Genomic DNA, 17,386 nt, shown 5'->3' with positions numbered 1-17,386 from the left:
ACATTTTAGAGAAATAAGCTTTTTGTGCATATGGAACATTTCTGGGATCTTTTATTTCAACTCATGAAACATATTTTTTGTTAAGTATTGGTACACCACCCCATTCACGAAAATGGCTTGCTACTACAGACAGTGAGTCACATGGCCATGGCTTGCTATATAAAGCAGGCAGACAGGCGTCCCGTTACTTTTCGATTGAATGTTAGAATGGGCAAAATGAGTGACCTATGCGACTTGGAGCGAGAATGGTGCTACAAACAAAAAACATCCAGTCGGCAGCAGTCCTGTGGGTGAAAACAGCTTGTTGATGAGAGTTCGAAGGAGAATGGCAAGAATCATACAAGCTAACCGGCATGCCACAAACAGGCAAATAATGGGGCAGGACAACAGCGGTAGGCAGAACGGCACAACTCTTCCTTTTTTCCAGTGCAGGCCTTGTTCTAAAAATGTGAACCGCCAACTCTTTTCAATCTAATGTTCCAAAATGTGAAATAGTTAGATTTTTTTTCTTTTACATTGGCAACTGAAACCTGCTTCCATCAGAGTGAAAGTTCCTTGGCCACAACACCAGGCTCCAGACAATTGAAGCTGTGAAGGGGGAAAGCAGGCAAAAATAGACAAGACATTAAAGCCTTGCATACTTGCCATAACATTCATTGACCCCCAAGTTCAAGCAATAAGCTCAAAGTACAAAGACAAAATACCTGAATTGTTGCTTGTTCACCCTCGATCATGTCCTTGTACTGGTGGTGAACAGGTTTATCCTGAAAGACAAATTCCAGAAAAATATGTTAAGACATAAATGTATTAATATCCTATAGGTTATTGCCTATTTACTGTTACAGCTGTACTAAAATGCCCTGTACACACAACCTGCTTCCAGCCCAACAATGGCAATGCAGAAACTACAAGATAGCTAGCTTGGTTTAGCAAACATTTAGCCTCACAATTACCAGTTGGTTAGATGTAAACGGTATTCATCTAGCTAGTAAGCTAGTTGAACATGTAAAAAAACAATCTGTAATCCAATATCTAGATATTTAGCTGTCACTTAATTTAGCTGTCCCTTCCAATTTAGCATGTGTCCCTATCACTTAACATGGGGTTTCATTAGCTTTCTAACCGGATAGGATTTTCACCACAGTGGCAATTTTCTGTAGTTAGCTAGTTAAACATGACAAATTGGCATACATGAAAAGGAAAAAGATAGCACATCAGCAATCAGAATGCAACTGGCCAGCTCCGCTAGCTAGCTATAACGTTACCTGTATGCAACTGCTAGCTAGCTAACAATAGTTAGCAATGAAAACTGCTTTCCGATACAGTTGAGAGAATAACGAATGCACATGTAGCTATCTTGGCATTTTAACTGTAGACTCTTACCTGTGTATGGGCTCAGATGATTCACAGCAGACTGAAACACTTTCAAGATAATCCTTCCCACTCTGCTTCAACCAGTCCAGACTGCTTTTGCTACAGAAGACAGCTGTGTCGATACCAGCAGCTGTATTCAGGACAACTCTGGTATTGAAAGCTGTAGCTACACTTTGCATGTTGTCCATATGAGTAAATCCAACGGATCTTTCAAATATCCATGGTAGCAGAGAGCAGGATGTGCCATTGGGGTGGCAGAGTAGCCTAGTGGTTAGAGCGTTGGACTAGTAACCAAAAGGTTAAGTTCAAATCCCGAGCTGACAAGGTACAAATCTGTCATTCTGCCCCTGAACAGGCAGTTAACCCACCATCATTGAAAATAAGAATTTGTTCTTAACTGACTTGCCTCGTTAAATAAAGGTAACATTTAAAAAATAAAAATTGACAGAAGCCTTGCATGACAGAATGGATGCTTTTTCTCGTGAATGTCCCGGCCCCTCATTATCTCAACCAATCGTGGCTGTGCAATGTTCTGTATTTTCTCTGTTTCTAAACAGTTTTGTGATTTCACATTTTATTTATATTTACAGATTACATACACGTTTGTTATTACGGCACATAAACAGGATTTTTTTGAACATTCAAATGCCTCTCCTGTGAAGTAGTGACTTCCGTCATACGCACAGCTTTCTGAAACGGGTCAATAATGAAATTTAAATATATTTGAGTACTTGAAAAAAATCATCTGAGTACTCGGAACAGTCAAAAATGTCATGCCTATCCATAATTTGTAGGGGCCCTATAAAATCTGTTATTTTCTGCTTCATTCTGTTTTTTCAAATGTCACCCTTTTTTTTATAGAAAACCACAAAGTGAAGTTCTAAGTCCACAACTGCTTAAATCACATCAGGAGACCACTTTTGTGGTATCAGAAAAATGTGGTGTGTAGTTAGGCCTATCTTTTTAATGCAAGTGAGCACGAGCCAGAGACCGTTATTTGGTTAGCAGTGTTTCTGGAGCGCTCATGTGATTGCAGATTTTCGCAAAACGAATAGCCACTGGATTGATACAAATAATCATGATATAATTCTGCCAGACAGAATTAATGCATTTTTGAATACATTTTTGAATATCATTGAATTACGTTTAAATGTCTGGATTCCGTCCGTGTCTTCCGCAACGCAGATTCTTATAGGGCCCTACATTAGGCCTACATCCATCTTATATCAATTTCTACCACAGTCTATGCAGGTCTGTAGCAGGTGACATTTCATACTGGCTTGAATGTTTTGTCGAATGCAACAATTATTTTGGACAACATCGTGATGTATTATGGATACCGGTATTTGTACCCACTACTACTTCTATCAAATGCCTATATCACGAGAGTTATGTTTGCGGCGTCTTCTACCAAACATGACATACTAGTCAAATCTCGTGCCTTTTAGAATACATGACGCTATGCAGTCATTTTGTCTTCACCACCTCTGACCACCTCTGACTCAGGACAATTGGACACATCATTCCCCTAATTGTGCTCCATCTTGGTCCGGTCATTATTGTAAAAGAGCATCTGTTGTCAGTGATTTACCTGGTTAAATTAAGGCAACGTTTGAAGAAAAAAAGTCCTTCGTAAAAATACATTTAAAAGATGTTAATGTTAAGAGAAATCATCTGGTTTTAGCTTTGGATGTCATGAGTGGTATTAGCAATAGTCATAGGCTTTTCTAGGCCAGGGGGATAGGCCTTGGTAAATCAACATAATCAGTCATGTGCCGAGTCTGGGCCTGATTCCTCTGGCATCTTAACGCCGTTGCAGCTGACTGCAAAATCCCTGTATCTCTATTGAAACAGAGGTTTTACTCTGTCTGTGTTTCACTGTTGTAGGAAGCAGACTGTAGAGCCTGCTCTGCTTGGCTCATCTAGGCTAAATGGGGCAACTATGTTATGTAACTGGGGCAAAAATATATAATAATAATATATGCCATTTAGCAGACACTTTCATCCAAAGCGACTTAGTCATGCGTGCATACATTTTACATTTAGGTGGTTCCGGGAATTGAACCCACTACCCTGGCGTTACAAGCGCTATGCTCTACCAACAGAGCTACACAGGACAGCAATGGTATCTCTGCAAATGTGAGAGGGTGGGAAACTGAGAGTACACCATGGCAGTTTGGAGATCAGATCTCCCACTACTAGAGGTCTTTTTGTAGCTAAGTTAGTAGAGCATGACACTTGTAACGCCAGAGTCGTGGGTTCAATTCCCGGGACCACACATACAAAAAAATGTATGCACACATGACTAAGTCGCTTAGGATAAAAGCGTCTGCTAAATGACATATATTACAGTATTATCAAATTGTATTTGTCACATGCGCCGAATACAACAGGTGTAGACCTTACATTGAAATGCTTACTTACAAGCCCTTAACCAACAATGTATTTTACGAAAATACACCCCCCAAAAAGTAAGAGAAAGAATAACAAATAATTAAAGAGCAGCAGTAAATATCAATAGTGGGGCTATATACAGGGAGTACCGGTACAGTCTGAATGTGCGGGAGCACCAATGTAGAGGTAATTGAGGTAATACGTACATGTAGGTAGAGTTATTAAAGTGACTATGCATAGATAATAACAGAGAGTAGCAGCAGCGTAGAAGAGGGGGGGCAATGCAAATAGTCTGGGTAGCCATTTGATTAGGTGTTCAGGAGTTTTATGGCTTGGGGGTAGAAGCTGTTTAGAAGCTTCTTGGACCTAGACTTGGCGCTCCGGTATCGCTTGCCGTGCGGTAGCAGAGAGAACAGTCTATGACTAGGGTGGCTGGAGTCTTTGACAATTTTTAGGGCCTTCCTCTGACACCGCCTGGTATAGAGGTCCTGGATGGCAGGAAGCTTGGCCCCGGTGATGTACTGGGCCGTACGCACTACCCTCTGTAGTAGAGGTCGACCGATTATGATTTTTCAACGCCAAAAAAAGACAATACCTATTAATCGGACGATTTTTTATTTATTTATTTATTTGTAATAATGACAATTACAACAATACTGAATGAACACTTATTTTAACTTAATGTAATACATTAATAAAATCAATTTAGCCTCAAATAAATAATGAAACATGTTCAATTTGGTTTAAATAATGAAAAAACAAAGTGTTGGAGAAGAAAGTCAAAGTGAAAAAGTGTGCCATGTAAGAAAGCTAACATTTTATGTTCCTTGCTCAGAACATGAGAACATATGAAAGCTGGTGGTTCCTTTTAACATTAGTCTTCAATATTCCCAGGTATACCATTTATATTTCATTAACCTTTGACTATTGGATGTTCTTATAGGCACTTTAGTATTGCCAGTGTAACAGTATAGCTTCCGTCCCTCTCCTCGCTCCTCCCTGGGCTCGAACTAGCAACACAACGACAACAGCCACCATTCGAAGCAGCGTTACCCACGCAGAGCAAGGGGAACAACCACTCCAAGTCTCAGAGCGAGTGACGTTTGAAACGCTATTAGCGCACCCCGCTAACTAGCTAGCCATTTCACATCGGTTACACCAGTCTAATCTCGGGTTTTGATTGGTTGGCAAACGCACAAAAGTGCTGTTTGAATGAATGCTTACGAGCCTGCTGCTGCCTACCATCGCTCAGTCAGACTGCTCTATCAAATCATAGACTTAGTTATAACATAATAACACACCGAAATATGAGCCTTATTTCATTAATATGGCTGAATCCGGAAACTATCATCTCGAAAACAAGACGTTTATTCTTTCAGTGAAATACGGAACCTTTACGTATTTTGTCTTAACGGGTGGCATCCATAAGTCTAAATATTCCTGTTACATTGCACAACCTTCAATGTTATGTCATAATTGCGTAAAATTATGGCAAATTAGGCGGCCCAAACTGTTGCATATACACTGACTCTGCGTGCAATGAACGCAAGAGAAGTGACACAATTTCACCTGGTTAATATTGCCTGCTAACCTGGATTTCTTTTAGCTAAATATGCAGGTTTAAAAATATATACTTCTGTGTATTGATTTTAAGAAAGGCATTGATGTTTATGGTTAGGTACACATTGGAGCAACGATACGCACCACATCGATTATATGCAACGCAGGACACGCTAGATAAACTAGTAATATCATCAACCATGTGTAGTTAACTAGTGATTATAATTGATTGATTGTATTTTCTAAGATAAGTTTAATGCTAGCTAGCAACTTACCTTGGCTTACTGCATTCGCGTAACAGGCAGTCTCCTTGTGGAGTGCAATGTAATCAGGTGGTTAGAGCGTTGGACTAGTTTACTGTAAGGTTGCAAGTTTGAATCCCCTGAGCTGACAAGGTAAAAATCTGTCATTCTGCCCCTGAACGAGGCAGTTAACCCACCGTTCCTAGGCCGTCATTGAAAATAAGAATGTTTTCTTAACTGACTTGCCTAGTAAAATAAAGATTAAATAAAGGTGTAAAGATTACAGATTTCCGATTGTTATGAAAACTTGAAATCGGCCCTAATTAATCGGCCATTCCGATTAATCGGTCGACCTCTACTCTGTAGTGCCTTGCGGTCGGAGGCCGAGCAGTTGCCATACCAGGCAGTGATGCAACCAGTCAGGATGCTCTCTGGTGCAGCTGTTAAACCTTTTGAGGATCTGAGGACCCATGCCAAATCTTTTCAGTCTCCTGAGGGGGAATAGGTTTTGTCTTGGTGTACTTGGACCATGTTAGTTTGTTGGTGATGTGGACACCAAGGAACTTGTGGCTCTCAACCTGCTCCACTGCAGCCCCGTCAATGAGAATGGGGGTGTGCTCGGTCCTCCTTTTCCTGTAGTCCACAATCATTTCCTTTGTGTTGATCACGTTGAGGGAGAGGTTGTTGTCCTGGCACCACACGGCTAGGTCTCTGACCTCCTTATTAAATTACTAAAGGTTTAAAGTCAATAATCAATGTGTTCAGTAGGAAGGAAATGCAGTGTGAAAGAGATCCATTACCTTTGGTAAGGAGGGAAGAGAGCTGGCGGTCACATGTTAATTCTATTAGACTAAACATGATCTTGGAGAGGCAAACCATTTTGAAGGCAGTTTGGGGTCACTGCGCTCAAGAACCTAGTATTGTCCATGCACACTGATGAATTTAGTGTCTGTGTGCGTGTTTGTGCTGGCTGTCTACACTGTTGTGAAAGGGAAAGTTCTTGGTCAGGTCCAGATGGACGTTGTAATACGGTACATACCAGCAGATCAGCTGGGTGCAGGCGTGGCCTTGTGTCCCTGCACGTCTGCCTGGCAACTCCTCACTCACTTTACAGCTCCAACTAGCCCACTTTCTCTCTCACACACAAGACATTCCTGTGCAAGAATCCCACGTGCAAAGAATCACCCAATTTCCCCCACACCCAAATTTTGTCTCTAGGATCACTACCATTGAATTGCTACGGTAACCACATTTCCATCCACAGTTTTTATTCAAGTAAAGTCATATAGTATAAAAAATTCTCACGACAGCTGTGACAGAAACATGAAGTTTCAGTGTAATTTTTTAAATACTGACAGTTTGTTTGTTCGACATGGTGGGATCTTTTTGTGTCTAAAATTTAATTATGTGGGAAATTGAGGTAGAAACGCCTTTATGCTCAAATATTGATAGAATAACCATCGTATCGAAGTAAATTTGGAGTCATGTGGTGATATGGTGTTTGGACCTCCCACTATGACTCGGGAAAGCATGCACTTTATTAGGCTACATATGAAATAAGTTATGATGAACTTCACAGGGTGATGAAAGTGCACATTGATGAGCTTGATGTTGCTTTCCAATAAATATCCAGGGTCTTATCCATTATCCATAATAATCTCATGTAAACTCGACAACCCACACAGCCTACTTTATCTGTGAGCTGTTGGCTAGAGCGCAGGTACCAAGAGCAGAGTAGGCACATTTGCTATTTAATTGGGTGGAAACATAGCTATTGTTTAGGCGTAACAAAATTTTTATGTTAAATTCTGCAATTGTATAGTAATGTAGGCCATGGATTGTGAGATTCCTGTACCCTATAACTGGTCTAATTTGATGTGTCCATCTGTCTGGCAGGTCTTGGTCTCCTATCCATGGAGAAAGTGGGCAAGATGTGGAGCAACCTGAGGAGCCGATGCCAGACCCTCTTCCACAGCGACAGTGCGGGACCCAGTACAGAGAACAGCGTGGTGGAGGTGGACGGTATGCACTGTGTGGTGGACCTGGGACGGGGAGGCAATTCAGGCGAGGCCCAGGCTTCTCGGGCCTCTAGCCTGCCCCGAAGCCTCTTGCCGCTCCCCATGGTTACTGGGGGACGACGTCACAACTGTGTGTCGGACATCCCCCAGATAGTGGAGATCACCATAGACAGCAAAGACAGTGAGGATGCGAGGGGGGGTCGTGGAGGAGTCCCTGTGGCCCGGAGAGACTCGTACTCACGCCATGCACCTTGGGGGGGCAAGAAAAAACATTCATGTTCCACTAAGACTCAGAGCTCCATGGATACAGACAGGTGGTCAGGGCGCGCGCGCGGGGCCGCTGGTCGGAGGGACCGTCGCTACGGAGTCAGCTCTATCCAGGAAATGGGGGACTCAGGGGGCGGGGGGCGCAGTCTGAGCGCCCGTTCCCTGCGCCAGCGGCTTAGCGATACAGTGGGCCTGTGTCTCCCCCTGCCCCCCCGCCGCCGCTCGCACTCTTCCAAGACCCCCACCATCTCGAAGCGCAAGATCCACCTGACAGAGCTGATGCTGGAGACCTGTCCCTTCCCCCAGGGCTCGGACTTGGCCAACAAGTGGCACCTGATCAAGCAGCACACGGCGCCCGTCAGCCCGCATTCCTCCACGGCTCTGCTTGACGCCTTCGACACCGCCCACCCCTCCCCCGAGGACGAGGAGGAGCGTCTGCGCGAACGCCGCAGGCTCAGCATTGAAGAGGGAGTGGACCCCCCACCCAACGCCCAGATTCACACCCTGGAGGCCTTGGCGCAGGGCTCCTCTTTGTACAAACTGGGACCAAAGATGGCCCCCGGCATTGCAGAGGCCTCTGGGGAGGCCCGGGGCACCGCGGCCTGCTGCTCAGGAGTGGGGGTATCGGTGCAGGTGCTCGGGGGGGCTACAGCCCAGTTGGCTGACTGTGACTCGGAGGAGGACTCAACTACCCTATGCCTGCAGGCCCTGAGGCCCAAGCAGCGGCACGCGTCCGGGGATGGCAATCTGAGCCGGAACCAGCCTGGGCCATGGAAGGTGCACACGCAGATTGACTACATCCATTGCCTGGTACCGGACCTGCTGCAGATCACTGCACTGCCCTGCTACTGGGGCGTGATGGACCGCTACGAGGCGGAGGCGCTGCTGGATGGACGGCCTGAGGGCACCTTCCTGCTGCGAGACTCGGCCCAGGAGGACTACCTGTTCTCGGTCAGCTTTCGCCGCTACAACCGCTCGCTGCATGCCCGCATCGAGCAGTGGAACCACAACTTCAGCTTCGATGCCCACGACCCCTGCGTGTTCCACTCATCCACCGTCACAGGCCTACTGGAGCACTACAAGGACCCCAGCGCCTGCATGTTCTTTGAGCCGCTGCTCACGGCGCCACTCCACCGGGCCTTCCCTTTCGGCTTGCAGCACCTGGCACGCGCCGCCATCTGCCCCCGGACCACGTACGACGGCATCGGCGGCCTGCCACTGCCCCCGGCCCTGCAGGACTTCCTCAAGGAGTATCACTACAAACAGAAAGTGCGTGTGCGCTGGCTGGAGAGGGAGCCGCCACTCAAGATCAAATAGTGGCGGGGCTCTGGCGGCCTGTGCGTGCCGCCGCGGGCTTAGTCAAAACAGGAAAAACTCCCAGCCAATCAGGAGGTAATACTGAACATGGCACTTTTCAGTCAGGCAGGGAGGGGTAACTGGAGGGAAGGAGTTAGGTAAGGTGATCTATCCAAGATTCATTCTAATCTCTTTGTTTTACTTATTACTACTTACATCACATGGAATTACATATCTATTATATTCAGTATAATGCTGTCTGGCAAGCACATTTTTACTATTGAAAAGATTCTGAAAGGGAGAGCATAAGCCTTCATGCTTGGTCTCCCTCTCTCCTGTTTCATTCTGTCAAGTGTCTGCCTGATCCCACAGCATGAGCTGCCTGCATGGCCCCCCTCACCCCTCCCCCCAGTCTCGATCTAGGCCCACATGGTTAGCTAGCTATGTTGTACAGTTCACTCATACTTTCTATCCTTCCTTTTTTTTCCTGTTGCTTGATCAAGCGACTAGAAGAATGCCTGGCGGGCATCGTGAGGCTTGAGGTGTGGAGTTGACAGTGGCTTTACTGGAGAGAGGGGGGGGGGGGGTTTGCTGCAACTAAAACTTCTACTGCAGTTCGCTAGGGCCCGCTTGGTGGACAGTGTCGTACAGACACATACCCAGCCATCATCAAGCATCATTGAGTAGGCCTATGTCTGAAATAAGGTGCTGTTTAAGGGTGCTGTCCAGTAGTTCTTCGCCCCAAAGGCAATGTGGAACGCGGCCAGGTCCAAAGGTGCTGCTACAGCGTACACCTGTAGGCCTGTAGGGGGCGAGGCATACACAGCAGTGTGTGTTGGCACTGCGAGTCCTTGGCTTTTAGATATCCTCACTGTCGTTTCTCGAAGCATAATCGTTGTCTCCCACCACCACTGTGTTGGCACAAGTGTACGGTTCTTCTAATGGAACAATACTAATGATATTTGTCCTGGTGGTTGTTTTCTCACACCTGTCTGCCGGTGGCTCAAACTGGCTACAGAACAGGCACTTTAACTGTGCGTGCAGTTTTTGAAGACACACACACACTGGTTATTGTCTCAGGGTCTGGTTTGTTTCTGGACCTGTGTTCTGCCTTCATGGTGTCTCTTATCTCTCTCTGTGGCATCCTCCATGCTGCTCAGGGTTCATATAATTCATGTCTGCACCCTCCACAGACCACTGACATTATACAGTTAACTTGACTCCGCTTTACACATTACAGCCACAATCCCGCTTTATAGTATTAGTACCCGAAGGAGCTACATTTGATATGCGATTTGTCACTGCTGCTAGCCATGCCCGTAATAACCCAGCATATTGTGAGAGCTTGCATCAGGAAGACGAATACAACAAAGCGTAACCTATGTGCCTTTCATAGAGCCTCCTGATCTACTTTAAACTCTTGAGCCTGGTGCATAGAATACTCCAGCAGCACTTCCCACTCATGTAGCCCTTAAATGGAGGATGAGGAGGAGGAAAATTAATGATGTGGAGCAGGGGATGAAGAGCTCTGTTCATTGGTGCACATTCAATATTTTATATATATATATATATATTTACATTTTTCACATTTCTATTTCATCAAGAAAATATTGTCAATGTTAGCTAGCTAGCTAGAAGTGAATACACTACTCCATTGTCTAGCTGTGGAGGCTGGTGGGAGGAGCTATAGGAGGATGGGTTTATTGTAATGGCTGGAATGGAATTAATGGAGTCAGACTTGGTTCCCGTATCTTTGAGGTGTTTGATACCGTTCCATTTATTCCATTCCAGCAATAACAATGAGCCCGTCCTCCAAAAGCTCCTCCCAACAGCCGCCACTGCTGTCTAGAATAATTTATTGGCTTCACTTCCAAAAGTCATTGGGTTTTATAGGTGGCTGGATAGGTTGGGCAAGGCAGCGTCAGGTCCTGGAGGGCTTCTACACTGGACATGTTTTAGAACGGCACACCTATAGCGACACACAGGCACGAGTCTGTCAAATCTATGGAGAAAAAAAAGATAAGAAATGAGGAGTACCAGTATATGGAAATACTATCTGCAAATGTATACAAATATAATTCTTACAAATTATCGGTGTGATATCAGTGATTTTTATCCTGGTTGGATAGGTAACTTGAATCCCGTCTCTCTGAATGGCTGGGAATATGTTTATTTTAACTACCCAACACGCATTGTGTGTGTGTGTGTGTGTGTTACCAGAGGGGGAGGATCATGAATGAAAATGCAATGAATGCATATTATTAGCTTATTCATGACCATCTCTGAGTGTCTGTGACCAAAGCTCTGTTATTCAACGGTGTTGCACACAAGCTGCATTGTTTTTAGTAGTATTGCTCGCCACTATGTCTCTAGGGCTCTTTAAAATTACCATCCTGAATTTGATTTCAACTGAACAAACATTTTAAGCCTACAGGGCAGGCGATGTTGCCAGGTAGAAACAGAGACGAGCCCCCATCATCTTACACCTCTGTCTTGCAACTGCTCTGGCCTCTGCCAAGCCCTTTTGTGCTACGTTCACAGTGTACTAATGAAAGGTAATGTGATGTGTGGGTATGTGTTATGGTTTGGGGGCAGAAGGGCAGGAAAGGGTGTCATTGTCAATGGTATAATTGAGGCATGTGTGTGATAGTTAAATCAACTAGATGCTCTTTTTCATATCCATCCATCCCTCCCTCCCTCTCTCTTCTGTGGCCTAAACCCAATCAGACAGAACTTACTTTGTTTTCAGAAAGCTTGGAGATTGCATGTGAAAATCACCCATTTGTATGATCTATGAAGGGCTATGGAGGACTGTTTGAAGGGGGAAAAAATAGGTTGACATATAAGTCACTTGCATGTGCACTTGTATGTTCTATATCCACATCCATGTCTGTCTATCACCCTGACATCTTGTATGGGATAGCTGTTCAAAATTCACTCTCCTGCGCACACACACAGTCTCTTACCCACGCACGCACACACACCTACTCTTTGCCACCTGTCTATCATGCTACGGCAATGGCCTACTGGCACTAATCACTGGCTAAATGTACCTCACCAAGATCTACATTTACTGTGCTGTGCGCATAAAGGGCCACTGTGTTTCCTAATGGGTGCCCCTCTCTTTCTCTGACCACATCCTCAACATGACCCTGCTGATGCTGCTGGGATATGTGGAGGGGACTTAGGGGCTCTTGTTTATGCTGGTGGCTGCTTTCCCCTCCACGTTCTGCGGCCGCCCCAGCCCTGTTTGGGAGCTAGGCTAAAGTTAGCATTAAAAGAGAGTAGCGCCTTAGTCACACAATGTACCATTGAAGGCCCGGTTTCCTGCTGTGGGAATGGGGGGCGAGGGGGGGTTTAGGGATTTGTTGAAGTAATGGCACTTTAATTGTCTGTGCGCGTGTTTGTGTTTTATTTGTTCAAGGTGGAGATGTGGGTGTGAGTGGAGTATTTCATTTGTGTTCATACATCACAAGCAATGTTGGAGGACAGATTTATGTTCTGTGGAGTTGCAGACTCGTGTGTGTGTGTGTGTGTGTGTGTGTGTGTCTGTGTGTGTGGTGGAGGGGATGTGGAGTCTGCTGTGAGGGGTACCCCCCCCCTATGAACAATGCCTCTTGTCCACCTATTCTCAGGCAGGCCCAATGTTAGGCTAGTTCCAGGATCTCTTCTCAACTTACTTGTTATAAATCTGAGACAGGCAGGTCATATCACCAGCCAACCCTGTTTGACCACATCACGACCCCTGGCCTGGATCAAGGTTTCAGCTCTTAGAGGAAAAATACAAGTTTTATTCTCATCTTTCCCCTATTTTTTTTTGGAAAGCTGGGTAAAAATGCTATATGCAAACGAGGGGGGAAAAATGAAAAGATGTATGACTAAAGAATTATTATTTTTCATTATTCTTCTCCCTTATATGCAATGGAGTGTACTGTAACAATGGTCGCAATCCTCTTGTCACTTTAATGCTGTATGTGCACATCGGTTGCTATGTGGGTGCCGTGGCAACAGGACTTGACAATGATGGGGACTAATGGTTGTCATTCTACAGCACCATTGTGTTCCCAGACTGCCTTATTCATTCTGACCAATCACGAGCCCTTTCATATCTGGGGCCGCAGGCACTGCCACAGACTTTAAAAAAAAACTCTGGTCAGACGAATATCGCCGTTCCATTATTATAATTTTTTTTTTTTACTGTTGTCAGGAAGGATTTGGAGAGTGCAAATGTTCACATTTCAGTGTCTTTGTTATTCTGTGTATCTGCTTCACCATTCAGACAGTTGTTTCTTTCCATTATAACCTGTTCATTTTAAAGAGCCGTATGATGCGACACTTGTAGCTGTCACTCTTGGTGCTTGGCTTATGCTTCATTGTCTTAATATTCCAAATAAAACTGTTAAGCGTAATCTACATTGGGCCGTGTTTGATTTCAGATCTCTCATTCTTCTCTCTTTCTCACTGTGCCTCATTTTCTTACCTTTCATCGTTCTCTACCATAAATGAAAGGGATAATTCACAAAAATAACTAAATGTGTTTGTTTCCTAACCTTTTAAAAAGTGACCTGGGGACACCGTGATCAGTAGGAGTATCTGGAGCCAGCCCACTTACTTAATACTGTATGCATTGCCCACCTCTCTGCATTCAATCCTTGGTCCCACCCCTTTCTCCCAGCTCAGGCCTGGCTGCTGCTCTTGTCTGGTTCGGCCCACCTAGGGCAAGCCTCCCCACTCCTCATCCTCCCTTTCCCACCAGGGCCTACCAGTAGCTGACTGGAGACACGAGCACGACCCTAGAGTTTAGTATTTGCTCCTTGAAATGAAGTATAAATAGCATGTGGGTTATCGGTTTCAAGTTAGCTAGCCGAGACGTATAAATAATTGAAGCTCGTCCAGAGGGAGAGAGGGGGACAAGCAAGCACAGGATGTAGGCTTGCAGGGTTTGACTCAAAAGCTTGAACCTGTTGAAAAATCTCAACATAGCTCAATACATAAATACCTGAACATGCATAAAGCTCACAATCCCTCTCAACACTCAGCATGTTTGAGGAGATAAGCCTGAGGAAGGTGCTACACAGATTTGCTCAACTTGATCACATAATGAGTGGTTATTTGGCATGTAAGGTGAATTTTAGATCAGTGATTCTGAGCAGCACCTTTCTGCAAGCAGATCCCCAACAAATATGCTGCACTACCAATGCCAACACTACCAATGCCAACATCAAGTTCACTTGTAAACTCGCCTCAGGCCCTTAAAAGCTTCAGCCTTCCGCCACAAATACCCCAAGGTGCTCAGAGAATTTCCAATAAGTTGTGGAATCCTGAGCTGGACCAAGACACCACTGGAACGAGGTGGGGATTCTAGCAGTGAGCTCTGGGCCAAACCCACAAGACCTGCTGGGCTCTCACTCTGTTCAACCTGAGACACCTCATCAGTAGCGAGTCTTAGTGTTAGCCTCCACAATATACACACGTATCTCTCTTGAGTTTATTGAGCTGGAATAAGCAGTTATTGTTGGAAGCACCATCAACGAAAAGTTGCCACGGTTCCAAAACACACGTTTTCTGGAGACCTGTGGGAGGAGTGCTGATGACGTCGCCCACTGTATGCGCTTTCGGTAGTCTGATTGTGTCCAGACTGAGGAGAAATCCGCACATAATGCATCCCTGACCACCACCTGAAGTGGTCAGACAGATCTGAACACAATCAGACCACAAAGCAACTTTTGTGCGTCTAGGCCCGTTGAGCTTCGTACAGTGCATTCAGAAAGTATTCAGACCCCTTGACTTTTTCAAAATGTTACATTACAGCCTTTTTCTAAAATTGATTGAATTGTTTTATTTCCTCATCAATCTACACACATACCCCATAATGATAGAACAAAGGTTTTTTTTAAACATTTTTGCAAATGTATAAAAATAACTATTACATTTACATAAGTATTCAGACACTCTACTCCTTACTTTGAAGAACCTTTGGCAGCGATTACAGCCTCGGGTCTTGGGTATTACGCTACAAGCTTGGCACACCTGTATTTGGGGAGTTTCTCCCATTCTTCTCTGCAGATCCTCTTAAGCTCTGTCAGGTTGGATGGGGATTGTCGCTGCACAGCTATCTTCAGGTCTCCAGAGATTTTCAGTCGTAAGAGACCTGACTAGTCTTCCAGTCCTTGCCGCTGAAAACCCCCCACAGCATGATGCTGCCACAACAATGCTTCACCAAAGAGCTGGTGCCAGGTTTCCTCCAGAGGTGACACTTGGCATTCAGGCCAAAGAGTTCTATCTTGGTTTCATCAGACCAGAGAAACTTGTTTTTCATGGTCTGGGAGTCCTTTAGGTGCCTTTTGGCAAAGTCCAAGTGGACTGTCGTGCCTTTTAATAAGGAGTGGCTTCCGTCTGACCACTCTACCATAAAGGCCTGATTGTTGGAGTGCTGCAGAGATGGTTGTCCTTCTGGAAGGTTCTCCCATCGCCACAGAGGAAGCTCTGTCAGAGTGCCCATCGGGATCTTGGTCAACTCCCTGACCAAGGACCTTCTCCCCTAATTACTCAGTTTGGTCGGGCGGCCAGCTCTAGGAAGTCTTTTTAAAAAAAAAAAAAAATTTGGATTTTGGATAAATTGTACTCACAAAACACCAGTCTCAACGTTAACAGTGAAGAGCCAACTCCGGAATGCTGGCCTTCTAGGCAGAGTTGCAAAGAAAAGGCCATATCTCAGACTGGCCAATAAAAATAAAATATTTAGATTGGGCAAAGAACACACGACACTGGACAGAGGAACTCTACCTAGAAGACCAGCATCCCGGTGTCGCCTCTTCACTGTTGACGTTGAGAGTGGTGTTTTGTGGATACTATTTAATGAAGCTGCCAGTTGAGGACTTTTGAGGTGTCTGTTTCTCAAATTAGACACTCTAATGTACTTGTCCTCTCGCTCAGTCTATGAAGGAAGTAGTACAGAGCGTTGTGTACTACTCGTTGTACGAGATCTTCAGTTTCTTGGCAATTTCTCGCATGAAATAACCTTAATTTCTCAGAACAAGAATAGACTGACGAGTTTCAGAAGAAATTCTTTGTTTCTGGGCAATTTGAGCCTGTAATCGAACCCACAAATGCTGACGCTCCAGATACTCAACTTGTCTAAAGAATGGCAGTTTTATTGCTTCTTTAACCAGCACAACCGTTTTAAGATGTGCTAACATAATTGCAAATGGGTTTTATAATGATCAATTAGTATTTTAAAATGATCAACTTGGATTAGCTAACACAACATGCCATTGGAACACAGGAGTGATGGTTGTGGATAATGGGCCTCTGTACACCTATGTAGACATTCTATAAAGAATCAGCCGTTTCCAGCTACAATAGTCATTTACAAAATTAACAATGTCTACACTGTATTTCTGATCAATTTGATGTTATTTTAATCAACAAAAAATGTGCTTTTCTTTCAGAAACAAGGACATTTCTAAGTAACCCCAAACTTTTGAAAGGTAGTGTGTATATATAAACATTCATACATATATACATACATTTTTTAAAAATTTTTATTTCACCTTTATTTAACCAGGTAAGCAAGTTGAGAACAAGTTCTCATTTACAATTGCGACCTGGCCAAGATAAAGCAAAGCAGTTCGACACATACAACGACACAGAGTTACACATGGAGTAAAACAAACATACAGTCAATAATACAGTAAAAAAACAAGTCTATATACAATGTGAGCAAATTAGGTGAGAAAGGGAGGTAAAGGCAAAAAAGGCCATGGTGGCAAAGTAAATACAATATAGCAAGTAAAACACTGGAATGGTAGTTTTGCAATGGAAGAATGTGCAAAGTAGAAATAAAAATAATGGGGTGCAAAGGAGCAAAATAAATAAATCAATTAAATACAGTTGGGAAAGAGGTAGTTGTTTGGGCTAAATTATAGGTGGGCTATGTACAGGTGCAGTAATCTGTAAGATGCTCTGACAGTTGGTGCTTAAAGCTAGTGAGGGAGATAAGTGTTTCCAATTTAAGAGATTTTTGTAGTTCGTTCCAGTCATTGGCAGCAGAGAACTGGAAGGAGAGGCGGCCAAAGAAAGAATTGGTTTTGGGGGTGACTAGAGAGATATACCTGCTGGAGCGTGTGCTACAGGTGGGAGATGCTATGGTGACCAGCGAGCTGAGATAAGGGGGGACTTTACCTAGCAGGGTCTTGTAGATGACATGGAGCCAGTGGGTTTGGCGACGAGTAT

At 44.4% G+C, this 17,386-nt stretch overlaps 1 protein-coding gene across 1 annotated transcript in view; it reads left to right on the top strand.

Moving 5' to 3' along the window:
- The window catches only part of socs5b (suppressor of cytokine signaling 5b), a 52,717-nt gene extending 39,157 nt beyond the window's left edge, over positions 1-13,560 (top strand). Inside the window, exon 2 of the mRNA XM_029669744.2 lies at positions 7,467-13,560. Within this exon, the coding sequence (XP_029525604.1) occupies positions 7,484-9,172 (1,689 nt within the window). The 5' untranslated portion in view covers positions 7,467-7,483 and the 3' untranslated portion in view covers positions 9,173-13,560. The remainder of the gene's footprint in view (positions 1-7,466) is intronic.
- Positions 13,561-17,386: the final 3,826 nt, after the last annotated feature.

The sequence above is a fragment of the Oncorhynchus nerka genome, linkage group LG10 (genome assembly GCF_034236695.1).
Source record: "Oncorhynchus nerka isolate Pitt River linkage group LG10, Oner_Uvic_2.0, whole genome shotgun sequence".
NCBI lineage: Eukaryota > Metazoa > Chordata > Actinopteri > Salmoniformes > Salmonidae > Oncorhynchus > Oncorhynchus nerka.
This window is presented reverse-complemented; position numbering and strand designations above follow the sequence as displayed.